Source organism: Spodoptera frugiperda, chromosome 18 (genome assembly GCF_023101765.2).
Source record: "Spodoptera frugiperda isolate SF20-4 chromosome 18, AGI-APGP_CSIRO_Sfru_2.0, whole genome shotgun sequence".
Lineage (NCBI taxonomy): Eukaryota > Metazoa > Arthropoda > Insecta > Lepidoptera > Noctuidae > Spodoptera > Spodoptera frugiperda.
This window is the reverse complement of record NC_064229.1, coordinates 8475784-8502986: the sequence shown is the minus strand read 5'-3', so window position 1 is coordinate 8502986 and position 27203 is coordinate 8475784. Positions and strand designations below refer to the sequence as shown.

Genomic DNA, 27203 nt, shown 5'->3' with positions numbered 1-27203 from the left:
ACGGTAGCTCTCAACCGCTACTATGCCTAATAATTTAAATAAAATCAAGCGTAATTCGCATTGTATCTAAGACAGCGTCATCAATTTTAATTACCGTTTTCTAAAAACCAAAATCTATGCACGTAAGCGCTAAGCTTCTGATCATCTACCACTCCAGACCATATACTAGAGATAAATAAAAAAACACTAACCACAAGACCTCCCCTTAAATCTGACCTCTTAACACAAGTCCAAAGCAATACGCAACTAGCATTGTTTTAATTTAATAACCGTCACACACTCCCTCTAGAATTGAACGGGACAAACGAAAAAATTACTTGTGACACCCCTGGAGACCTCGCCTACTCGCCTTTCCTTTATAAAAGCAGACCAAAGCTTGGAAGCTTCAGAAACGAGGTAGCAACCCTGAAGTCACTACGATCCTTCATAGTTCGGCTGTGGAAACATGGTCTTAGAGTTAACCGGAAAATTCATGTGAGTATCTTGTGTTCTTGTTTAAAATTCTCCGTTTTTGGAAAGTCGTTGACTTATGCTATATATACTAGCCCTTTCGGACATTTTTTAGCAAATATATATTTTATTTGTGAAGTTTTCCTATATTTCGGGTTAGAAACCAAAAATATCTTTTGGGTTTATGGGGGTTATGAATTTATGACTATTTTTCAATTTCCCCGTTTCATTTTATAACGCATTAAGACCCTTTGAAGAGTTTGATTTTGTAACATTAAAAATTCAGGTATATTTGTTCTTTTCCTAGTATCCTCTTGTTTGGTCATGTTTTATAGTTTAGAAACATAGGTCTCATTAAAAAATATTAAGATCAATTAGGTAAAACTTGTGTTTTCTACTTATATAATCTACTTTGTACCGATGTGTACAACTCACAGTGATACTTTACCTTAGGCAACAGCTTCCACAGAGAGAATAAGGTATTTTCTAAGATATTAATTAATTCTTTGTCCACAGAATCTAACAAAATGCGCAGAAAAGTACAAACGTTTCTCCTGTTCATCCTGATAATAACAACCGACGTCGTCCTTGGCAAAGCAAACAAAACTAAAACTTATAAGAACTATCATAAGAAACAAAATTCTTTGAAAGACAAGTCAGAAAGTGAACGTGTTAAGAGATCTATAAATGATGATGACGACAGACCATTCTGGCCTAACAGGGGCAAGAAACAAATAGGTAATGATCCTGATAACTATAACAGTAAATACGATAACGATTTTGGAGGTAATCAAAAGTTCGCTAAATCTAATGACCAAGTTATGAAGGAACAACCATTTTGGGGAAATAGAGGACGTCGAGACAGCTCTATGGAGAATTTATACGGCTATACTGTCGATTTTCCTGATTACTTTGTCAAACACTGCGAACACTGCACAGAATTTGCTCAAAAGCCAAACGATTACTACGGAAACATAAAAGACAGGAGAGAAGATTTCGTTTCACCATTCTGGGGAAGTCGTGGTCGACGTAACTCTCAAGAATCTGAAGGATCTGAGGAAGATCTCTTTTGGGGCAGCAGAGGCAGGCGGCAAGACCAAGAGCCGTTTTGGGGTAACAGAGGTAGGAGGACAGAGAATGAACCATTCTGGGGAAATAGAGGAAGGCGTGAAGAAGAACCGTTTTGGGGGAATCGTGGTAGACGTGAGGAAATTGAACCATTCTGGGGAAACCGTGGTAGGAGGGAGATTGATGAACCATTTTGGGGAAATCGAGGAAGGAGAGAGACAGACGATCCATTTTGGGGTAATAGAGGCAGGAGAGAAACTGACGATCCATTTTGGGGGAATCGAGGAAGAAGAGATGAGGAACCATTTTGGGGTAATCGTGGAAGGCGGAAGACTTCGGAACCAAACTGGGTTCGCAAGCAAGATTTAAAGGAATCAATTTTGAATGCAATTAATGACGTCGAAGAGGATATTGAAAACCTTTCAAGACTCAAGAAGAGTAATGCTGATCCGAACTCATTTTGGACTGGTAGGGGAAGAGAAAACAAGCTTTCAACGATGTTTAATGGACCTTTCAGAAACAGAGCTAATCTACCTAAAGCTGCTAGACTTCACGGCCAAACTACGGAACCAGGAACAGTGTTGGACAATCGAATGTATGTTGAAGAACCAAATTATATTTTAGTTGAAAGGACTGGACGTTCTTCAGCCGAAGCTGATGACCCGTACTACATATCAAGAGGTAAAAAATATTACCTTAATTATAATTTGGAGCAAGCTGCAAGAGACAGGCGCGGTGCTATTGAAGAAATTGTGAAATCTGTGCGCAACGACCCCTATTACATTGCTAGAGGCAAGAAAGACACTAACCTCGCAAAAAATGGAACTACACTCCACAAGGAGGAATATACCAAAGCTAAAGAACTGATTTGTGCAGCGATTGACTTGATAATGATTAAAAACGATAAAGGCAAAGTTAAAAGGGAAATTGACGATAATGATCGAGACAGGCGTACTATATTGAAGAAACTGGCAGCTCAATTACAGATGGATCCATATTTCGTGAGTAGGGGCAAGAAAAATCAATTATCCGGTGACAAAGATAATCTTCAAGATTTCATTAGTAATGTAGCTGATAAATGTAACTAAAATTAGCAATATAATTTGTCATTTCATGTCGTCAAAGGTATATATATGAAAATTGGTGTAACTTTAATATTAAGTACTTAATAAATTATTATTATTAGTAGTCCAATTATTAAAAAATGTCTGTGACCTGATCAAATAAAATATAGATTGTTTATCACGTCTTCATTCATTTGCCTTTTTCTTCCAAACATTTCCTTCCCATCCACAGCCTATAAGTAGCCACTGCTAAGTAAAGGCTTCTTCTAACACGGAAAAGGTTTGAGCATTGACCGCCACGCTTACTCAATGCGGATTGGCAATTTGAAACTTATAATTAGGAACTATAAGTTCAGATTTCCTCACGATGTTTTAACCTTCACCGTTTGTCAGTGATGTCTAAATAATCTTAGAAAGTACTTGTAACTAGGGAAAAGTCACATTGGTACTTAACGTTGGTAGGTTTTGAACACGCAACCTCATGCATGAGAAACATGCGTCTTAAACCTCCGAGCCACCACACTAAATATTTCTATAAAGCAAATAAAAATCTTCAAAAGATCTGCTATAAATTATAACCTAATTACCTTTTATATTTCTGTACGAAATAATATTTTGTTAACACTTCTATAATTAACATTTTTAATGAGAAACCTTGATATGTTTAATGGTGATAATAAATTCTCAGTAGTTACAAATCTTTGTAAAATAAAACACAGTCATGTTAGTGCGACTTTTTTATTATTCTGCAATACTATAAATATAGGATACATCATCCAAACATCCTATTTTAAAAATATGTTGCTCGCATTTGTCAAATCAGGTAACATTTCCAAAACGTTTTTGAGCAATCATGAAATTATAATTGTTTTTGACCAGATATTGATGACATTACAAGGTACATTCGGAATATAACAGTTGCATGTATACCTACTACTACGCTAAACGAGAAAATATAAATTACAGACAGATTTTGGTTTCCGAAACACATTCCTGATGTTACCCTTGATTACTTTCTCAACTTTCTAGAAGATATCTGTGAAACGTGAATTAGAAATAGAAAGATTCAATCTAAAAGATAGATCTAAAGATTACACCTAAATAGACGAAGAGATCAGTCTAGATTTTTATTTAATATTTTAGACATCAACATCGAAAATCTTGTTGCACATGAGTATGTATATTATTATATTAAGCCAAGATCTCTAGTAGATTATAGTCTAGTGAAAATCAAATTGAGCTAGTAAGCACGAGTAACGAAATATCTGAAAGCTATGACGATGAAAGTAATGAACAATTTAGAAGACCTAAAACCCTTAGGTACACAAATTTATCATTATTTCGATAGCCTACAACAGTTGTAACTGTTCACTACTACTCAGACAACGATAATATTATAAAGACACATACCATGTCTTGATATGGGTTGGATACATGTAAATAGTTCTAAAACACTGATAGAAACGTCTTTAAGGTACGCAACAGGCCATTATACAGATGGTCCAATTTATTTAATAATACTGCACGTTTAAATTAATTTTGATACATTTGGGGCAAATTGATAAAATTCGACATTTCATGTCCTAACGTTAATAATCTCATATCACGCTCACAAGCGCAAAACACAAAAAGATTTATTATACTTTTAACATACATCAACGTTTCCAAATGAAAGCTGGAATAACACTAACATTCATTGACGAAAACATTTTAAAAATAAAACCTTTAGGCTTCCACTGACGTGTGAAATGTACAAAGAATATTCAAAACGTCAATTCTCAAAATCCGTGGCGCGCCGTGCGCCGGAAAGTTCTAGAACCCTGTAGGCCGCAAAATTCGTTCAGACCCTCCACAGTAGGAGATGATTGGTCGAATCTTCTCTGCCTGCGTCTTCTGTCATGGTGGAACTCCTGAAGTCTTCGTAGCCGTCTCCACCAGATATGATGAGGGTTTCCTTGTTATTCTGAGCTGGCTCAGTTTGTTTCTGTAGTTTCTCGGCGTTCGTCGACCTGCGACTTAGTGCCTTTGTCTTCAATGACGTCTGTGTCTGCTTCGCTGGCTGCTTTTGAGCGGCGGGGTTCTCTACGATCGTTAGGAACCTCACGTGGCCAGTATGCCCGTAGGTAATACCTGAAACAGTATTCGTCATTAAATTCTAATTGCTTTATCACATAAATAAACATTTCCTTGTTTGTCCACAAACCGCTGAGAGATAGCTTTAAACTAGATCCAATTTAAAGTTGCATACACATCACTATACCTATACAATCCACAACACCCTAGCAGTTATACGAGATTTCAGTTTTTTATTCAGAGCATCATAGTATATTATTTGTCGAATAATTGCTTTTTATATCTGTCTTTCTTTCTTTCTAATTTAGTTATCTATTTGGTTTTTCTTCATTGTCCTTACCAGTCAAATGAGGAACAGTGAAAGCTCCAGTCCTAGGGTTGGGTGAGTTGTGTAGTGGTGCCGTGAGGAGCACACCGGCACTGGTCCCCACCCAGAGAGTATCACGGTGAGCCAGTAGGGCTGTCACGCGGAGACACGCCGCTTTGTGCTGACGAATTATGTCGTCGCAACCTGCGAATAAAATTGAACAATAAGAACAGAGTTTTTTTTAAAGCGCGATACCGAAAAATTGATCTGGGGCCTCCGGTTCTCGAATCCGAAGTTTCGTTTAATTTTCGGCCGTAGGTTTTATTGATTTACTAATAGAATTACTTGAAATAACGTTTTATTTTTAATTTTATATCAAAATTTATTTATTTATCTTCATTTCATTCGTTCATTTTTGTTCACGAAAGTTCGCAATAAATAGAATTGTAGTATACAATCTGCGAAGTTTCGTCCGAAACTTCGTTTTTCGTTGAATTATAGTAGGCCCCTGATTCTAATTAAAAAAAAACTCCTTGCTTTAAAAAATAAATAATTTTGTGAAATAGATGTGAAAAGCTTTAATAATGTGTTTTTTTGGAAATTTATACCCAGGGAGGTACTTGAGATTTAAGGCGAATATTTATTTAAAAATTAAAAGTAAAGAATATTGCGTACTGCTTACCATGCAACATCTTAGTAACTTGCGGCGTAATATTGATCTCAGCCAACTGCTCGCGACTGCTGGAGTTGTAGCAGCGGAGCTGGGCAGCATTGTGCAGAGACAGCCATATCGTGCCACCTGCCACCGCCATGTGGCTGATCGGCTTCGTCTCTGAACTTATTTGGAATGTTTCGTCCACCTGGAATACGAGGATATTTATAGTAAGACTAGATGTAGAGAGATGAATTTTAAAAGAATAACGCACATAAGCACATTTCAATTAGGTGACTTAACCTTTCGTCTGTGGGTATATGAGACAACAATAGAATAGGTTAAGCAACGAATCAAAAGTTGAAATTCAACCAGTTAATGCCACGTAGGTCACTGGTGACGTGGCTGATGTATAAGCTGAGATTTGGTCGTCTACAGTTTTCTTACAGGGCAGTCAAGGGCATAAAGGATAAAGGTAAGAGGAGAATCCTATACCAATTAAAGTCCACGAACAGGGCCTACTCCGGTTCTCGAATCCGAATGTTCCATTTAATCTTCGGCCGTAGGTTTTATTGATTTACTAACAGAATTACTTGAAATAACGTTTAATCTTAATTTCAAATCATAGCCTATTTATTTATCTTCATTTGCATTCGTTCATTTTTGTTCACAGGTTCGCAATTTTGTAGTACCTATAATCTGTGAAGTTTCGGACGAAACTTCGTTTTTTGTAAGCAATTAGAGTAGGCCCTCAGGTAATAGAAGACAAATACCCGATTAATTCCATTTTCCCATAACACAAAGCCTGGTAAGCAATGTTCAGTTACCTGCAGTGTATGCGGGTTGATGATCTTGATGGAGGCGTGCGTGGCGCACCACAACTTGCCGCTGGACAGCAGCATGCTGCTCACGGGGCTGCTGCCCGTGCCCACCGGGATCGTCGACCGCTCCGTCCAGGAACCATCTGGTGAAGTGATCAGAATCATCATGAACAAGCAAGAGATAAAATGGGCATGAAAGTATGATAAATGTTTCTAGAGTAATCTATACTAATATTATAAAGCTGAAGAGTTTGTTTGTTTGTTTGAACGCGCTAATCTCAGGAACTACTGGTCCGATTTGAATAATTATTTTTGTGTTGGATAGCGCATTTATCGAGGAAGGTTATAGGCTATAAATCATCACGCTACGATTAATAGGAACCGAGCAGAGCGGGTGAAACTGCGCGGAAGTAGCTAGTAAAATATACACGAGAACTTGCAGATTGGCACCCAATTTATAATTTGAATTCTAGAGTTTAGGAGATGAAATCGAATAACTTTTGCATTATCACTTACATTAACTAAATAGTTTTTCCACAAAAACAAAAAAAAAGGATTATCCCAAAAAACTACTACGACTTGCCAATCAACTTATATGACACTCTGACATTTTTTATTGTGTGGCTAATGAGAAAGGAAAGCCGAAAGTAATGGAAAAGTTTAATAGTAAAAGTTTGTGATTTTTGGCAGCCTTTCTTATTATATTGGAATATTTTTGAGTACTCACCAATATCCCGGCAGTATACGACTAGATCGCCGTTGCCAAGTGCAACAAATACTTTTCCCTCCACGTAACTGGAACAACAAACACAAATTATTGAAGACTGGGGGCTTTAAGATACTATTCGAACCAATATTATCTCAGAAGTGGACAGAAGAAGCCAATGATTTTTAGTTGTTTGAGATATTGAAACATATTCATCATTTCATCCATGAGTCACAAGACATCTACCGTTAAATATGGGCTTACTCCAATTACTTCCAAATCAGCTGTTCGGAAGTAGAATGACGTTGGATGTAGGTCGATATTGAAATCTCTCTAATTGAAAAGGACTGTTTATATTTTCCAAACTCCCATAATTTTCAAAGTCAAAATCAAAATTATTTATTTCAAATAGACCAGGAAAGCACTTTTGAACGTCAAAGCAAATATAATAATATTTAAAATGTCTGTCGATCAGTCCTCTAGTGAAGCTATTTGCTCGTTCCAAAGCGTAGATTCCTATAGAGAAGAACGAGCAAGAAACTCCATATGCTACTCTTTTTCAATAAGATTAACAACGCAACTACTCTGACAGACAAACTACATATATATATTTTGTCGGACTATATACTAGTTTATAAGTTCATAATATGTACCTTTTAATAAAAAAAAAAAAATAAAAAAAAATAACTACTTACACAATGGAATGCACCCCCGAATTGTGCTGCAGCTTCACTTTATTCTTCTTTATCCTAATGTTGTCCAGACAATTGTAGACGTGTATACAACCGTCCTCAGTGCCCAGCCACATCGTAGGCTGGTTAGCAGTAGTACCACTATCCTCTGAAGACTGACGACTGGCTGGAGACGAGAGAGTACCTGGAATTTTTATATCGTCCATTAGGAAATTGGCATCATCTATGACTTTGGTGTTTGTGTTGAGCGTGCTTTCTGTGTGGTTGTTTTTATAATAACAGTTTTGGTAAGCCATTTTGTTGGTAAAGCAAGCGGTATTGGTAGAAGTGAGTTTGTTTTGTGAGTAGTGTTTCAAAGTTCAGTATGTCTTAATCACTTACCTGGTCTTTTAATCTATATTTGTCCTTTTTTATTTAAGAAAGCAATTTCATTAGAATATTGTAAGCTTATTGTCTTAATATGAGTGTTTTAGTAAGCGACATTAAAAGCGTAAGTAAGCACTTCACACCATGCAGAAATAAATACAACGATTTTTCAGTATTACCCAACATTGCACGTCCAGTTACTAAGTAGCATTGGAATAGGAAACATTTAATGTAAATATATTAAAGTAAAACATTGATACATAGAATGTGTACATAGAAAACTAACAACAGTTAATAATTGTGATAATGAAGAGATTAGAGATCAAGGAAAAGGTGTAAACACAATTATATCGATAGAGAAAGAAATGACACTGAAGAAAAATCCTCAAATCTACAATAATCAGATTTACTGTGAACTCTAGAACAATTAGAATGGTGATCAAGATACAGAATAATACAACTGTAAAAGATCATTAGTGTACTCAACGAAAAGATAGACTACAATGACACCAAATCACAAACTGGTAATCAAGGAAAGAGATTTAGATTCTAAACAGATAGACAATAAAGTCCAAAATTGCTCACCAGAATTAATCCCCATAGCTTGCTTGTCCACAGCTGGATTGGAGCTGGACTTCATGACGGGATGGACTTGGATGCTCTGTCCAGTATGAGGAGTGCTGAGACTCTTGCTATGGTTTGGAGTCAGCGTGGTGCGATGGTTGCCCAAGCTGGCTGTGAGACTGCTGTGCAGGCGGATGGTGGCGGACTCCTGGCTCCGTTCTGATTGAGCGTCCTGGTTCTCGCTCGTTGAAGAGCCGTCGTCTTCTTCATCGCTGGAGGATGAGCTGTGGATAGTGATAGAAGAGTCAATTAACTGATTATCATTTATTGGTTTTACAACCGCACTCAGAGACTTTTAATGATTACTTAAACTTAACGATTTTGTATCGAAAACTATTGCTAAGGACTGGGTTTGTGTTAACCACGACTCTGAGTACGGCCGTTAGTTCCAAATAAAAATTGAAGATACAGTTTAACGACTGAAATTTAAAGTATCTATTACTCTCTCTAATGAAACGTTTAAAAGCCAATAACAACTAACGACTCGGGAACATTTTATTTACGCATCAAAATCCCCAGCATGTTTGACCACTGCAAGCAGACTATCATATCTACAAAGGCAATAACCTACAAAGTAAACAATCTAATCTATATCGTATCAAGGACAAACAAACGCTTTTATGACCGAATAGTTCCAAATATCGCGACATGGATGCCGTTGTGCAAACAAATCGTGATGGTGGACAAACATACAGACTTGCAACAAATATTTGTAGGGCACACTAATATTTGTTCTGCCACTGACACGCCATTAAGCTGACGATTTCCTACCGTGTCGTGAGGCCATTTGTTGTTAAGGGATTATTGTGTGAAGAAGCATTAGAGACAAAGGTGAATTTGGCTTTTGTGGTTTTGAGAAGGTGGTTTATAATACATTGTAATTAAGTACTTTATGTAGAAATATTAATGGTCAGTGTAGTTTTTTTTTTTTTTTTTTTTTACATTTAATGGGTCGACGTTTGGCCGCTATCTCACCTGATGGTAAGTGATGATGCGGCCTACGGTGGAGCACGTCTGCCCATAAGCAATCTAACTCTTGAAGACACCCAAGTTATACCCATCAGGAAACACAGACTCCGGCAAGGAGTTCCACTCCCTAGCAGTTCGCACAAGTTCGTATAAAATATCTTTGTAATAAGAATAATTGACTGTAAATCTATAATTGTATGACAAGGGCACAGACTCGAGTCCGTGGAGAGCAAACAATTATACAATAAAAAAAACCGATTGTAAAGTAATTAAGATAATGCGTAGGAGAAAGAGGTAATTGTATGGATTGCAACTTTTTATCCTTTATCGATTTATAGGCTTAGTAAGACAAGATGTGAATTTTATTTCAGGAACACTATTTCTAAATTTTATAGTAGTCTAGGCTAGGCTAGGCTAAATGATAAATGATCTGGGGGCACGGTAGTGCCCCCGCCAAGTCGAGCAAAAAAAGCGGCACGGCCGTACCATCCTTTTCTCGAAGCAATTCGGGCCTTTTTCGACCCCCTATAATTCGGTTGTGGATAAAGCAAGAAACCTGAATCTTCAGTAACTAATCCGGCATTGTATAAACACGGAATATTTAAAATTTCAGTCAATTTGAACCAGTAGTTTAAGAATGACAACTTGTTAAAGTTTCTAAATTTTGTCACTCACTGACTCACCGATCATCAAAAGTCCAAGGCACTTCTAGCAGACTTAGAAGCTTCATATTTGGAATACATATAGAGTTTAGTGTCTTAATCATGGGAAAACTTAAATATTTTGTAATTTCGGTCCAGTTTTCCAAATAAATAACTTTGTAATCCCATATAAATATATGGGATTACAAAGTTATTTATGCAGTTGGTGGTTGGTGGTGGTTATAAATTTAATAGGTGTAGATAGGTACCTACCATATAAGGCAAGGGAGAGGGTATAGGGTGGGTAAGGGTGTGTTTAGCCCATGAAACTGAACAACATTATTGACATGTCTTGAAGTACGAAAATCTAATAAAACAATATATTATAATTTAAATCTGTTATATATAAGAAAGGCTCTACAAAAAGAAGTGAGATCCCATCAAAAACATCCTGTAAAAAACCCAAGTCTCGCAGCTCAGTCTTTCTACCGTCAAAAGTTGTGAGATCCATGTAATACCAAGTCGGTTAATCTATTTAGTGTCTACTTGAAGGACCTTCTGTCTTAAGTTATTACATAAGTTATTATCATGCCAATATTAAAAATATTTAACGTTTTAAACAAATAGATCGACTTGGACATCGCTTGATTTGATTATTAGTATGTATCACACTACACAGCACGATACAATATTATATTAGATTCTTTAGTCTCTCGCGCCTCACGCGATTGAAACTCTCGTTCCTGTTGGTCGCTGGCCCGTCGTGCTGTGTAGTGTGATACATACTAATAATCAAATCAAGCGATGTCCAAGTCGATCTATTTGTTTAAAACGTTAAATATTTTTAATATTGGCATGATAATAACTTATGTAATAACTTAAGACAGAAGGTCCTTCAAGTAGACACTAAATAGATTAACCGACTTGGTATTACATGGATCTCACAACTTTTGACGGTAGAAAGACTGAGCTGCGAGACTTGGGTTTTTTACAGGATGTTTTTGATGGGATAATTATTTTCGCAAATACGTTACAATGTAACTCTTTTACACGTCAAACTTTTAGACGTTACTGTCTTGTAACTATGGCTTACCTATCCAGTCGAATATTCTTGCAGCTGTCATCAGGATCAGATATGCTGATACCAGGCTTGACTGAGCTGGAGCTGTTCAGTGAGCTCGTGCTTCTGAAATATAGGAGAATACACAATCAGGTTTTTGTCAATAAAATATTGTTTCATAGTTGCTGCGTGATCCTACTGATCATCCACATAAATCTTATATCATCTAAATAAATCTACAAAAAAAAACTAAAACACCCGACTGCGTTTCTTTGTAATAATATGAAAATAAAAAAACCCTAAAACAAGAAAGTCGTCGTAAAATTGAAGCAGTCATACATACATACATACTCTCCAAAAACATAAACCTCCTTCTGGCGCAGTCGGGTAAAAATACGAATATACTTAGAGCCTTCTACCGACGTCAAAAAAGGAGGAGGTACTCATTTAATGGAGGATTCTAGTATAGAAATCAACAAAGATTTAAATCCAAATACTCAAACGCTACTCAATTTTAAGATGCTCTCGAAACTAGTTCTGTCCCTATCAATTCTTTATAAAATGACACAGATAGCACGATATTTAACTACAACTTAAAATTGAGTAGCATTCCAGTATTCGGGCGTTAAACATTTAAAATTGCAAACTCACGGTATATCAACGGTCTGTTGACGAGTAAGCGCAGGCGCGGGAGGAACGCACGCGACGCACAGGATGCGTGCGTTGCAGACGCCATTGCATGACGTCACCTGAGGCTTGGGCGATAGAGTCAGCACGCACACCTGACCTACGTAGCCATCACTGTTGCACACCTGGAAAATTATGGAATAATATTGTCATTATTGATGGATCATAGTAGTTACTTAAGGGTGAATTAGCACGAAAAAGTATTGAAGACCGTTCAACACCCCTTAAGTCTACTGATGGAAGGTGTTATGAATGCATTTTTTCTTTTTTATTAACTTCTTGGTCTCCCATACTAAAACCAATAACTATGAACTGATTTGAAAAGGATAGAGAGATTTTGTGGTTCTTTCCTCAGAAGACCTCTATAGAATCAACTTGCATGGTTCTCCGACATCTTTAATTGATTCTGTCTGGACTTTAAAAGAGACGGAAGGTCATAACCTCTGAGTTTGTTTCGGCATTTCTGCTCAGAGTAGTCCGATAGGAAATGCCGGCCTCATCTAGTTATTTAAGAGATTGACGTAAAAGAGTTACATTGTAACCTATTAGCAAAAATATCATTTATCATTTGAAAACGAAAGATAATGGATGATGATGATGATGATTCTTACCCAGACATCAGGTGACTGTCCCTTGGGAGGCAGAGTGGGAGCGGCGCAAGTGAACTGCAGCCCAGCACGAGTCTTACGGATAGGAACCGGTGACAGAAACTCTGGGGCTGGACGCTCTTGACCGTACACGCCTGGAAACATGAGTATTTTAATGTCTAAAGTGAGAATATTATAAAAGTCAAAGTCTGTTCTAAGGCATTTTAACACCAGTCGAACAAGTGATTAAAAAAATGTCTTTTGCATATACTGAGGAGTTTCATGTCAATTCCCATTCCCAATTTTCATTTACTTTTGGAATTAGTCTGTAAGCCTTCCTAAATGAACAAAAAAAAATTCCATGCACTGATTTTTCTCTTATCTCAGTGCAGTGACTAACTAGCGCTTAGGTGCAGTATGGCTTCTATTTGGTAGATTTTCAAGTTGAAGGATGTTTCAAGAAGTAATACAACAATTACTGTTTGAATCTGGTCAAACAACTGGACAAACTTACATAATTTCTGTTTAGTCTCATTTATCAATTCCTCCCAGCTGCTCCTCTTCTCTGCTTTGGGATAAATTATTGTGATGTTCTCCGGACCGTTTCTGGAAATTACCAAAATAAATGGGATTTCAAATAAACAGTATAATAATAATCTTATATATGTATACATTATACAACATTAAAGAAATCTTTCATAACACTTTAATTAGAAATCCAAGAAAAGATCGTTATTCTCTTCATTGCCTTTACACACACTCCCTTATTTATTTTTCTTCATTAAACACAAAAAGACGAAACCCTCAAAACTGCATTATCAATATACATGTACATGATATTTTATACTTACGATGTATGCAAACTGATCTCCATGTAACACAGCTGTGTATCACTGTTCTGCCGTTCAGACAACTGCCTGTTTAGCGAGTGCAGCATCTCTCTGACTATCTCTTCCAGTTGCAAATGCTGTGTGTGCAACGCTGCCACACTCTCCGATATCTGAGTCAGTGTGTTCACGTCTTCAGTCAGCGTTTCCACCTCATGCATAATCCGCCTTAGATTTTCGTCCTTGGCTGTTGGTTAGAAATTGATTGATTGATTAGCTGTAGTTGTTTTTGTTTTGGCTAGTATAAGATTGATAGGGTAGCAATTCTTTTCGGTCTATTCGTCTAGCGTAACAGTTGTAATTTTTTTTATAGAAGTTTTAATTGATTACTGAACAGTTCCTGCTTTAACTATTTTCAGAAGAATTCATACAGTGACCGACAATCAAAGTAAAACAGGATATTCGACAGTAATATGTCTAGGAGTTTATAGCATTAATGTATGACTGTACAGTAAAAACTTTACTATTTCTCTGTTTTACTACTTATTTTAGTGTATATAAAAGTACGTATATGCACAGCCTGTTCCGTCTCTGTCTCCCATGGGGTAGGTAGAGACATTGGACCACCAATTGCTACATACATAACTTTTTACGTAAAAAGAACGTATTTTTCAAAATCCACAACAAGCAATGTGGTGGAACTTAAAAATAAAAAGACATGCGGTAACAAAGTTAAGTTTAAGGTCTTGTTTCACAATATCTGGATAGCCGCTATAATATACCTATCAGATAATTTGAATTAAGAACGTATTTTTTATTAAACGGTACTTACGTTTATCGGACATTAATATGAAGGTGGTGAAACAGGCGCTAAGTTTCACAAAAAGGAACGAGATAACTTGAACGATGTAACCTCCTCTTCACTCTTGCTTGCACTACACAACTTCCAAACTTACCTATACAACTCAAACCTTTATCCACAATACTTTGCCTCGTCCAGTGCCTTTGAAACTTTATTATTGATATCGAATCAATATTTCACCACTTACAAACCTGACCCAGTTCCCGCACTTACAAAGCAATAGCAACAATTTCCTTCGCTTCCCGTTTATTTATTCCCAGGATGGAAACTGACCTTTCAATGGTTGCTTCGATAATTTTCTATAAAATATTTTTGTCAACAACCTTTGTAAATGTTGCTTTCATGTTTTATTCGTCGATAGTCTCTTTGTAATGCCTTTGTGGTTTGATTTCTGTTTGCTTTTGTTTTTGAAATGTATTTTTTTTTTATTTGGTTTTTTGTTCTTGTTTGGTCGTTTGTTTTATGGCTTTTTTATTGTTTTTGGGCATATTTTCTTCCCGTATATGTGTTCGATAGCTAATGATTTATTAATAAGAGGGTGAGGCGATTGATCGTCTCAAATCTTAATACGAGATAACTTATTCAACAACTTATTTATCACAGGAATTTTGGAGCAAGATTGTTAACGTTATACAACATTAGCAACTCAAATTTTATGAAACCTTTTCGAAAGTTATTTATTTATTCAATCTTTTATGTAAACAATACAAATGAATAGTGGCACATAAGGCGAAAGTTACTCAAGTGACCCTACTTCTAATATATTTTAATTATTTAAATGAAATTTAAAATAAAGATTACCTTTAACAATCTCGAGATCGGCCAGCGATATCCTCATGAGCAGTTTGTACTTGTTGCCCTCCATCTGACTCGCTATATTACTTTGGTATGTTCTGTAACACAAACAAATAACTCAATCGCTTTGTTTCACAATACAATTTACATCATACTCACTAAGACTAATTTATTAGAGGTTTGAACATATATAATCCCTATTTATTAGCGACAATTTAATGTATGTCGATAAATACCTAATTTCTACTTTAAATACAAACACATATGATGTTGATTTCCGTATTCCTTAATTCAAAGCTACATTTATTCATATCAGCTCTCTACTCTGATATTCGACCATTTGTCATTTGTCCCTAAATTTGGTAGTATCTACAATAAATTTACACGTCTACAGGCCCGCACCGTACGCATCGCATGCATCGCACGCAACTGATTTTAGTTTGTCTTGTATAGAAACTCATACAACTGCGTCCACTGCTCCCCATTGTACGGACTGCATAATCAGCAATGCCTACATGTGATGCGTACTGAAGACGTCACACGTAATGCGTACGAAGCTGGCCTGTGGACGCTTACCTTAAGACAAAATTTTTGATAAACATTTCATAGCAATTTGCAACTTACGGTGTAGGCTTCTTAATAGTTCCCGTCCTCCTCTTAACACTGGTTATCAGCAGAGTATCATTGAAGAGGAACAGCGCTCTATCCTTTATCGTGCCCTGAGCTGATGGCATGGTCACCATCTCATGTCTTAGGAACATTCGATCCAACGATACTAAGTTGGATAGTCCTTCTATCATCTGCTCTAGTTCCCGTAGCGTTTGCTGTTGCTGCTCCAACTCTAAGCTCTCCCTCTCGGTACAATTTATCAGTTCTAGCAGATCATGGATTTCTTTTTGAGCTTCTAGCAGAAGTTTGTGGTCTGGATGTGACTGGTCTGGAAGAAGATTGGTGTGTGAGTAAAGTGTGATGAAGATACATTATAGTAGGATTTAAATTAGTTCCAAAGAAAGATAATGGAGCTTCTGATATCTGAAATGAAGTAGAAGATGCTACAAACGAAGTTTTTGAAGAGATTGAGTAAATAGAATATTTAAAGGGACTTTGTGACAAAGATGAAAATGAATTTATAGCAAGTTTCATAAATACAACTAAGTCGTGTACTTAGAGAAAATTAATTTTGCACCTGCCTTTTGTATAAAACATTGTTTCAAAGCGTCTTTAGGGGAGAGTGCCATCAATAACGAGAAACAAATTACTTGACACTGTCGAGGCTTTTGTTATTTAAGGAAAAAGCTTACGGAAAAAGCCTTCCCTTGACAAATATTGAAGAAATTTTGATATTGATATCGGTAATTTAGATTTTATTTGTAACAGTGGTTATGGTTTATTTATGCTATACATAAAAAAAATTAAAGATACGTTAACTGTGATTTTTATTAAGCGCGTATTGTAATATACTGATGATGTGTGATGTCACTCATATTAATAAAAGATCTGGTATCAATTTTTTATATTTGTTTAGCTTCAAAAATATAGCATGGACTTATAATTATTTAATATCCCCTTTAATTAGTGAACATTCCTCTAGACCATACTAATATAAAGTACGTTCATCAACAAACCTGTATGCTTAATCAGCCTCTGTATCAACAGCTTATAGCTTGGGAACTTTTGCACAGGTTTAATGAGCAAATTGTCCAACGACAGTTTCCCCTTATGGTCCCTGGCCATAGCATCCAGAAACTTGGCGAAGGCTGGTCGTGATGCTGCTGCTGTTTTGATGGTTTCCTTGGCCTTCTTCAAGTTGTTGATGAAGGTCATGTAGGTGTCCATTACCGTGGGTTTTGTGAACTGCAACAAATTATTTTGGTGAGGGTACTGTATCAAGGGTTTTTATGTTAAGGGATTTTATCCTGTTGGTAGTTCTAGAGATAGGACTACTAAAGTGTACTTTCCACCAGAGATGTGCTATACTACGTTGCTGTGGATGCGTTTGACTTCCACCTATCATGTTCATTGGTACACATAGCTTAGTACTGGTAGCAACGGACGCAACTAAGGTACATTTTTATATGGAAAGATGCGTGCTATGAATGGCTTCCCTACCATTGATACATCGTATACGCAAGTCGCACATCTTCGTCGTACAGCTACATAGTTTAGTATCAGTGGATATGGTCACATAGTTTCACAGGTTAGCTATTACCTCTGTGGAAAACACCCTAAAGTTTATTAATAACACTCACACACACAACCATATGTTAAGCCAACATTTTTGTTTATTGTCTAGTTGTTAATATTGTTGGGGTATACTCAGTCACTTTCAAACCATATTTCACTCCTTTATTTCTTAAAATTTGTATTAACTTCTAGACCCGATCTGGACCTAGTTAGGCTTAAAACCTCATATTCAATTATCATGCTTGTGTCCGGTACACCAACAAGGCAGTCTAAGTTTCTAATAGTATATACAAATACCTAATACCTATGCAATCATTACTTTCTCTGTAACAGCAGAGCACTAGTTACATAGCCATGATACATAATATTCTCACATCCGTTCAGTAATTCTATCTCCTTCATTTACTTGAAGTCAGGTTAGTCAACTGGTCATAAGTGCGACTATCGAGTAATTAGTTCAACTCCACCTTTAGCTGATTTCCAGAAATGGTCTGTATTGTATATTTTATCTCTAGTCTTTAAACTGATTCTGGACCTGCGGACTACCTAGCGGGTTACCGAGGCTCCGGCTTGAAGAGCAGGAGTAGGAACGGGGTGGTTTTTAGTCAGAAAGAGTCTGATACTCCCTCTTGCCTCACTCTAGACGGGGGAAATCATTGGATGATTTTCTCCCCTTAGGAAAAATTCTAGGTTGCTATTTTAAAATGGCTATTAATACAAGAGGTACAAAGAGAAATAAAAGGTTAAATATGCCTTTTATAAACTAGAAACCGAACTTCAATATCATCACTCATTTTACCAACCTATTGACTATCATACTGTCAGTCTACAAGGCTGTTTGCAAATATATGATTTACAAACAACCTTTTAGACACCTTTTACTCATACGACGTGCTAATATTACCTGAGGTGCCTAATGTAATTTCTCAATTCCCTTAAGTAAATACAATCAGCTGAATGCCTCCGCTCCATCTCCATCAATCACTATTGAACGCCAGCGTGATTCTGACGCTGCATATAAAGTAATTCTTCATATGGAGGCAGGGAAACGTATGGTTGTTATGGAAAATATTGGGGGAATTTCATCGTAATAAATTGGAAAATCATTGGTGGAAAATATGATGTTCATATTTTGATGTTATTTTGTGATGCATGAAGTATATTTTAGTGTATGTATGTATGTACCTCTAACAGGGTTTAGGGTATTTGTATTAAAACTCTGATTCGTGTATGTATATTTCACGACTAATAGAATTATCCAATTATAATTAAGAAAGTTGTTCTAGCAACAAATCTCTGGAAATATCTTGAGGGTTAAATATATGTACCTATAGGATAAATATATGCATGTTTTATTAAAATTGAAGTATCCATTAGACTAGTTTAGATCAAACCAACTATTTACGTAGTTTTGAAAATATTGAATATTTTTTAACTTCACAATATCTTTAGCAGAACTACATATAAATATAAATATATGAATTTCTTGACAATCTGGATTGTATTAAGGACTTTAGAACTTACCACATCCAAGAACACGTCTCCAACTTTCTGCTGCAGATCCCATTGTTCAAGTCTCCGCCTGAGCTGTTCCAAAAAGACCTGGTGCACGTTCAGGATCCCCGGCACTTGGTAGAAGATCTCGTCCACTAGGAATGCGTCGAGAAGACCAGCGTTCTCCGGACTCTTTAGAGGTTGAAGATATTTCTGTTGAAGATAAGGTTTTGGTTAATAACAAAGTACAGATGGTTATTAAAATGAGAATGGATCCGTAAATTTAAAACCGAAATATTTGTTAAATAAATGGAATCTTCTCCATAGGAACGAGCAAATAGCTTCAAGACTGACTGACTACAAGACAGACATTGTTTATTAAAATTATAATATTCGCATTGACGTTCAAAAGTACCTTCCCGGCCTATTTGAAATAAATAATTATTATTGACTTTAATTTCGGAAACTATATAATAGTGAATTACAGTTAGATATAATGTTTACACTGAAAGCCTGACTATTTTAAAACCACAATCTTATTTAATTTATTGATTGAGAACTTTACAAACATTCTGAATACCTCACCCATAGGTACAGGGACTCTATAATATGTCAGGGAGGATTTATACAACATGTAGGGTGTTTTATCTTCGTTATCAATGCTGAGATGGATTTGTTCGTGAAGGGAACGAATGCGGGTGCACAGACAGATTACTGATCTAATCGTTATGTGTGGGTTTCTTTTGCAAACGTAAATTTTATCATTATTGTGTATTTTATACAATTAGAATAGCAACAATTGGAAACAAAGCGATCTTTAAAACGTCCTTAAAAATGTGATTAAAAAAAGGATTGGTTTTTGCAATTTGGTTTTGCTAATACTTTGTCTCAGTGGGAAAAAAGCAAGATGAAATGAATTTAATGAAATGAAATGAATTTATTTTGTAAATAGGCTACAAAAGAGCACATTTACACGTCAAAAATTATTGTATAAAAAAAACGAAATGATATCTACCATATATTCTAAACCAAAACCTATGGATAATACGAGTAATATGGACACACAATTAAAATACACATACTCCCTTCAGTAGACATTTACACAATTATACACAGTTACAAATTGGAGGACCCACTCGCGCCAGGAGCCGTCTGACGAGGACACTTGAGAACAGCCCTTTCGACAAGAGCGTGATAATGGGCAACTCTTACAAAATAAACCTATACAACAATGTTATTATATCACTCATACGTATTTTTCTAGTTAGGATAGTGTGGAGAATATTATCTGTGTATACGTATGGTTAAGTCTTTTATCCCCAAAGGGGTAGGCAGAGGTGCAAATTAAGTTAAATTAATTGTATACCCACTTTTCACCACTTATATTATAAGTCCTATGTGATAGGGGCGAGCCTATTGCCATATTATCTATTATATTGTCTGTTTGGAAATATTATTAATTAGTCATGCAGATATCTTAAACGAACTCTTTCAATTTTCTTATCGTACAATTCATTTACAAAACACACAACAAAGTTCCGTTGACAGCTCTAAGTACAGCACCAAAAAAAAAGAAAAAAAGAACTCGATGAAACACAAGGAAACCATAATCACCAACTGGCACGAGACTCGATTAGATAAAAAAAAAAACAAGAACGACCAACAACTTTCGCTTGTAAAACTCACAATACCGTTTTTATATAAGTAAGTATTATATTTTATGAATTTTACAACGGCAATAAAACCCCACGGCGATGCCCTACAAGGCTATAAACATTTTTCTACCGCCGAAACCGTCGCCCATAAAAATATAGGCAAAAATTCTTATCATCTGTACTTCGGAAGTTTTGCACCAAACGTGGAATTACTTTGATGTTGGCTGCTGAAGTTTGACAGTTTGGTAACCCTAATCAAAGTGAGGGAAGGTGTAAGAGAGAATCGTACAAAGATATGGCAACAGAGGCTCTTAATGGTGAAGATGGAAATTTAAGGCTCATCTATACAGGCGCGTTATTATCGGTCGATAATATCGTGTGTTACTGCGTTATCTGTTTTTATTTTTTATGAAACACGAGCCGGTAAACGAGCAGACGTATCACCTGATGGCAAGCAATCGCCGCCGCCCATGGACACTTAAAACACCAGAGGCGTTACAAGTGCATTGCCGGCCTTTTGGGGTTAGGAATTTAAGGGTTATTGGGGATTGGGAAGATTGGGAAAGGGGTAATTGGGCCTCCGGTAACCTCACTCACACAACGCAAGCGTTGTTTCACGTCGGTTTTCGGTGAGGCCGTGGTATCACTCCGGTCGAGCCGGCCCATTCGTGCCGAAGCATTGCTCTTAAAACTTAAGACATTGTTACAATTGTGTTTTCAGTTCATTTTGTATTAGGACGGTCATGTACTTACACACTGCTGCGATAATAACTCCGCAAGAAGTAAGACGTTGCGTTTCTCCGTCCTGCGATATTCCGATATGAATTCTAGAATGTTTTGTATCAGGACACAAACGACCGTACACACCTGCGATAGTAACGCGCTGTCTCGTAAGAAATATCGGTCGCTAACAACGCAACTGTGTGCAAGGAATCGGGACGCACTATCGCAATAACGCATGCGATATTATCGGCCGATTATATCGCGCCCGTGTGGGGGAGCCTTTATTTGAAGACGTTGAATTTGCTTATGAAGCGCAAAGCGGAATCCGTGAGGGAATCTTGTTACGTGAATGTGAAGTTGTGGCTGAGTTAGATAATGAGGGGAATTTAGATTAGATAACGGTGAGGGAAATAAATATGAGATTTTGGAGGAAGGGATTGTGAGGGTTTGGGAAGTTTGTCTAGTGGAAAGAGATGTGTAGTAAAATATGATTGGAGTTTCACTGTACGATTGGTGCGTGGTGGCTGGGCAACAAAACGTGTGTTCGATTCCCGCACGGAGCAACTGTTTGTGTCATCCACAAATTATAGTTTCGGGTCTAATTAAAAAAATAGAATAAAAGTTTTTAAATCTAATTACTTAATAACTTTGAATCATAATCGTTTTTAGTACATTTTTGAACGGCTTTATGTATAAGTTGTATAAGAATTTCCACTTTCTTAAAAAGGGAATAAAGTACAAATCTAAACGAACAATTCATAACCAAGAATAAAATGTTCTTCATAACAAACATCTTAGCAGATAAACTGCAAACAAAAGAAAATCTACCAAACATTGGGACAAATGTTGGTTCAAATGTCAGTGGCAGACATGAAACTGGTGTAGAAAATAATTAAAAGTACGTACACGACACATTTCTATGGCCCTCTGTTAAAACTGTCCTTTATACTGACAAGGCTGAGACGTTAGAAGGGAAAGAACAAAAGGACCACTTAAAATGTCACGCGAGATTGTATCTTCTGATTTAGAGGTTAATGTTGAGATTTGTGGTTGAATTTAACGGGTGTTTTGGAAAAATGTTAAAAATAATAAAATGCTGAAGAAATTAATATTTAAACAAAACCAAGAGCCCTTATGGTAGGTAGACACAGGCTATCAAATTAAGTTTCACTTAAATTCTTTAGCGCTACCACCTCCCTAATATTAATCGAGTCTCAATCGTATCTTAATCGTAAGAATGGAGACATTCTAAAATCGAGATATGCCACAACAGCCTTCATTAAATATCCACAAAGGCACAATGACAAAATAATTAAAATTAAATGAAATGAATTTATTTTGCAAATAGAATAGACTACAAAAGAGCGGCATTTCCTAACGGACTACTCTGAGAAGAAGAATCTAAATAAGCAGATTAAAAAAGTAAAAAACCAAAAACTGTTCTAACAGTAAAATTATATTTTTACCTTCTGTCTCTCTCTACATACTGAACCAGGGATGACGTGAAGGGGGGGTACCGGTGACAATAAATAGCCCGACCCATATGATGGAAACGTAGCGCGGAAAATTTGAGTAGGAAAACCACTGTGGATGTAGGGTTGGTAAATTTCATGTTACCATTTTAATCCGGTAGAAGAAAAAGTATGTAGAATTTTGCATTTTTTGTAACCCTAGTATTAATTTCGTTTAGCATGCATTATGATGATGCAGATATATTAATTGTTTTTTAAGTGATCACATTTGTTTTTACGAAATGCAACCCTTTGGAAAATTAATAAACGTAATTATGTAGAGGTGCTTGCCAGCCTAATCGGCCTTACTAGCATTGGTATTGACTTAAGGTATTGGAGGAGGTCTATATTCAGCAGTGGACGTCCTGTGTCTTATATGATGATGATGGTGATGAAGACGTGTGTGGTTTTTAATTTATTTATAAGAGAGTTTACTGCTATGAGATAACATGGCATAAACCACAACCAAACTCCTTTTACAAGTGTTTAAGTGAGCGAAACAATAACAAACTGCGAATTAGCGTAGTTACAATAAATTAATATTACATATTTAAGAAAATCAACAACTCCAAACAATGATGCGTAAACACTCAATCGCAACACCTCCCCAACTTAAAAGACTCTCCTCTTAAACAAAAACACCTGACAAAAAATCCACAAAGAAAAAATGATTCACGACATTGACATCAGAATTACGGACCCCTGTTAAGTAGAGACCAAAAATTCTCAAATTTAACGACCTCTCGACAGCTCATTAGTTGCGGACAAAGAAGACTGAAGAGGACCAAAGAAAGACATTTAATGTTGATCAGAGTAGTCAACGATGATAACCCTGGAATGTCGTCAGGTTCGTAAATATCACAATTTGTCAGTCGTCAGTTCATTTCGGACGGATTAAGACGGTGAGGTGAGGTATTCAGTTTAATATTAATTTTACGAGTTATAATTAATTTTGTATGACTGTAGTGTTAAAGGGTAGATCAAAGGGGTTTTTTATGAGATAAGCCGGTGAACGAGCAGATGGATCATCTGATGGTAAGTGATCGCAGCCGCCCATGGTCACCCGAAAAATCAGAGGTGTTACAACTGCGGTGCCGACCAGATTTGAAGAATATTGGGGAGTTTGAGGAGGGGTAACTCATTCAAACGATGCAAGCACAAGCTTACGTCAGTTTTGTGTGAGGCTACGGTTTTACTCTAGTCGAGCCGGCCCATTCGTGCGGAAGCACGACTCTCCCACTTTTTGTTCTTAATGTTCGAGATCTTGTGTGAATAGTTCTTATGAACGTCTTATGCTTAAGGCAGGCAAATATATACAATGCAACTCGTACTTTTCACCAGTTATCAAATGAATACTATAGAATCTAATGGAGGGCGATCCTATTGATGTAGAAAAAACCGAAAATGTGTACCATCTACACAATTTTCTATTTAATTTTCATAAACCTTATAACCAACCAATAATAATCAGCTACATTAACATTACGTAAGACTAACAAAATAACCCGACATTCTCTAATAATATTACCACCAGATTTTCTTTGTCTCCAAGTCACCAATCTCACGTCAAAGCTCAAGGATAACATAGACGTCAGCTGTCAGCTGTCACGTTAGTCCCTTAAGCAAGGAGTTACTGACAAAATATGTCCCTGAAGCTATAGCCCTGTCTAACATTATGTCAGTAAAATAAAATGTGTTAGGAATTAGGATGTCTTCGGGAATGGGGTTGAAATATTCCCTGTGGACAGGAGATTTGGTATTGGCACTGGAATAGGATAGATAATTTTTATGAAAATGTAATTATTATTGATGGGATTGAATTTTAAACCATCCTACTTATATTATAATTGGGAAAGGTGGTGTTTGTATGTTACTCCTTCACTTCAAAACGGCTGAAGGGATCGGGATTAAAATTGGAACAGGGGTAGATTATGGTCTTCAGTAACACAAAGGCTACTTTTGGTTCCACAGGAATGAAGGCGAAGCCGCTGGTAGATCCGTAGTCTCACCCCTACTTGATGCATCTCACAATATAACTCGACACCAGCAATTTATACTGCGCTAACTCAAAAAGCGTACTTTACAGTAGAGGTGTTTAAAGGGAAAAACGTGATAACTTTTACATTAATTAAGATACTTTTTTGAAATTTGGTATGCTTAATATTTAATTTATTCATTGTAATATCTCATATTTATATTTCCTTAATTATTTCTATTTTTTGATTTAGCGCAAGTTAGCCGTATATAAACGTAATTCATCAAAAAAATGTTACATCTTATACACGTCTAACTTATGTTAGCGTAGTGTAGTACGGGACGTCGTAGTGCATGATCAATCATCTGATGCATATTTCAATATTTTATAAAGAACATGTACTTACTTACAAAAAGAATAGTCAACGTACCATTAATAAACTAATTAATACGTTAACACATAAGTATTTACTATGTAAAAGTCGCTAAGTCGTTCATTTTACAAACGAACAAGTATACACACGTACGCACTAAACTACGCTAACTATGAGTTAGTGCAGTGTTGCACAGACTTTGACCAAAGTGATCCGCGCGCACACTCCGCTAATAATAGTTGGCGTAATATAAATCGAGTGATTTCAAAAAGTACCTTTACTTAGCGTTTTATAAGATTTGTAACTTTCTTATTTTTTCATATTTCTTCTCAATTTTTTTATGACGTATGTAAACACACGTTTTAAGCAACTTGGCATAAAAAAAGTTTTTTCCTCGAGTTAGCGTAGTATAAATTGCTGGTGTCGAACTGGTGAAGAGGTTTACACTACACTTTGCACCTAAAGCCTACTCTTTCATGGATCAAAAGATATCCAACCTTTTTCTAACCCATATAAAGTTCTAAATACCTAACCCATTGCAAGTGTTACACTAACAAACACTACAACAAAACAGGATTTACGATCCAGCGCTCAACAAAACGTGCGAATCGGTTTAAGTCCTAAGCGGACTTAAGAATTATGTTCTAAAAGAGACATTTTCTCTCCTTTTTAAAATACTTTATCCTCCTCTGACCTAGATAAAGTAAGAATGTAAGAGTCCAAGTTTCAATATGAAGTTTGAAACATCTTTGAAAGGAGAAATCCAAGGAAATATGACACAATACTCTTTGATTGTAGTTGTGGAGTTGTTACGAATGTATTGGACATTTACAAGTGGTTTTGAGATACTTTGTATCGAAGGTTCTGAAATGTTCTGCGATTTTCTGGTTTAATGGGTGCACTTGTTGTTGCATTGTTGAGTAAGTTCTTTGATTTGATGTTAGATTTATCTCATTTTGTTTGATAAGAATTAGAGGAGGATTTAGCTGTTTAGTGTATCACACAAATAACCTGAATACAAAAACGAATAGAACTAAAGAGTAAAAATTAACTTTTTACTCTAAATCCATATGGATAACTTTCAAAATCTATTGAAAGACAGTTCCCAGTAGCGTGACATGCTTATGTTCCTGTAGTAAAAAAGTTTATAAAAAAGTAATATTTTCTTAACTTACCTTGACTAATATCTCCAGAGCCTCCACGTATGACTTCTCAGTCTCATACAATTCCACAACCACATGCGTTCGTGTGTCCTGCAACAAACATACACATATACAATTAGCACCGCAATTAAACAACGTAAAACTATATAGGTACAAGACGGTACAAAACAAATGCAGGATTTTTCTAAGGGGTGAAAATCATCCAGCCTTTATCCTGCCTTGGGCGAGGTGAGATGAAGTGTCATGCTCTTGCTGACTGAAAACCACCCCGTTCCTACTTCTGCCCTTCGAGCCGGAACCCCGGTAAACCCGCTAAGTAGTAGGCAGTTATTCAACAATAAATAAAAATAACAACCCAAAAACACTTTCTTATCGACCAATAAATACCTCAAAAAAATAAACATAAAAGTTTTGAATATTCCGCAAAAAAGGTTGAGCTATTACCGAAAGTGGTTCGCTAAAAGAAATTTATTTAAATGAAGCCGTAAGGTTTGCATAAATGTATAGAGGGTTAAAGTATTGGTATGTACGGTTGAGTACAGTTGACAACATAAATATTCATACGCTCTAAATGTGGTTGTGAAGGTAACAGAAGGGACGGGAACGTTACGGTGCTGTCCGTATTTTCTGTGGACATTTTTTTTTTGGTTTTATTTTAGAAGTGTTTTTGTTGTTGATTGTACTTTTAGTGGTTTATTTGTTTATACGATTGATTGGTTAATACTTTTAGAAGGATGAAAAAAGTATAGAAAATTTTAGGTACGTATTTTTTCTGATAAACCAATTAAAATATTGGACTAAGATTTCAATTTCATTACATTTATGCAGGGGAGATAAAATAACATTTGGACCCAAAAATGCATGCTATTATAAC

The 27203-nt window shown here is 36.3% G+C and overlaps 2 protein-coding genes across 4 annotated transcripts in view; one reads left to right on the top strand and one right to left on the bottom strand.

Moving 5' to 3' along the window:
• Window positions 1–376: 376 nt before the first annotated feature.
• On the top strand, window positions 377–2771 carry LOC118278273 (uncharacterized). The gene is made up of 2 exons (XM_035597490.2): window positions 377–474; window positions 967–2771. The coding sequence occupies exon 2, from the start codon at window positions 978–980 to the stop codon at window positions 2604–2606; it is 1629 nt and encodes a 542-aa protein (XP_035453383.2). The 5' UTR covers window positions 377–474; window positions 967–977; the 3' UTR covers window positions 2607–2771.
• Window positions 2772–3306: 535 nt separating this feature from the next.
• Window positions 3307–27203, bottom strand: part of LOC118277825 (rho guanine nucleotide exchange factor 17) — a 124374-nt gene continuing 100477 nt past the window's right edge. For 2 of the 3 annotated variants that reach the window (XM_035596768.2, XM_035596767.2), the window contains exons 4-21: window positions 26342–26419; window positions 18960–19142; window positions 16877–17105; window positions 15876–16188; window positions 15258–15349; window positions 13619–13841; window positions 13282–13373; window positions 12792–12922; window positions 12145–12305; window positions 11527–11619; window positions 8785–9047; window positions 8379–8399; window positions 7837–8017; window positions 7163–7230; window positions 6442–6578; window positions 5645–5822; window positions 4996–5166; window positions 3307–4712 (exon numbers count right to left, since the gene is read on the bottom strand). In XM_035596768.2, the coding sequence (XP_035452661.1) occupies window positions 4423–4712; window positions 4996–5166; window positions 5645–5822; window positions 6442–6578; window positions 7163–7230; window positions 7837–8017; window positions 8379–8399; window positions 8785–9047; window positions 11527–11619; window positions 12145–12305; window positions 12792–12922; window positions 13282–13373; window positions 13619–13841; window positions 15258–15349; window positions 15876–16188; window positions 16877–17105; window positions 18960–19142; window positions 26342–26419 (2904 nt within the window). In that variant the 3' untranslated portion in view covers window positions 3307–4422. The remainder of the gene's footprint in view (window positions 4713–4995; window positions 5167–5644; window positions 5823–6441; window positions 6579–7162; window positions 7231–7836; window positions 8018–8378; window positions 8400–8784; window positions 9048–11526; window positions 11620–12144; window positions 12306–12791; window positions 12923–13281; window positions 13374–13618; window positions 13842–15257; window positions 15350–15875; window positions 16189–16876; window positions 17106–18959; window positions 19143–26341; window positions 26420–27203) is intronic. The other variant, XM_050700315.1, reaches the window with a different exon arrangement.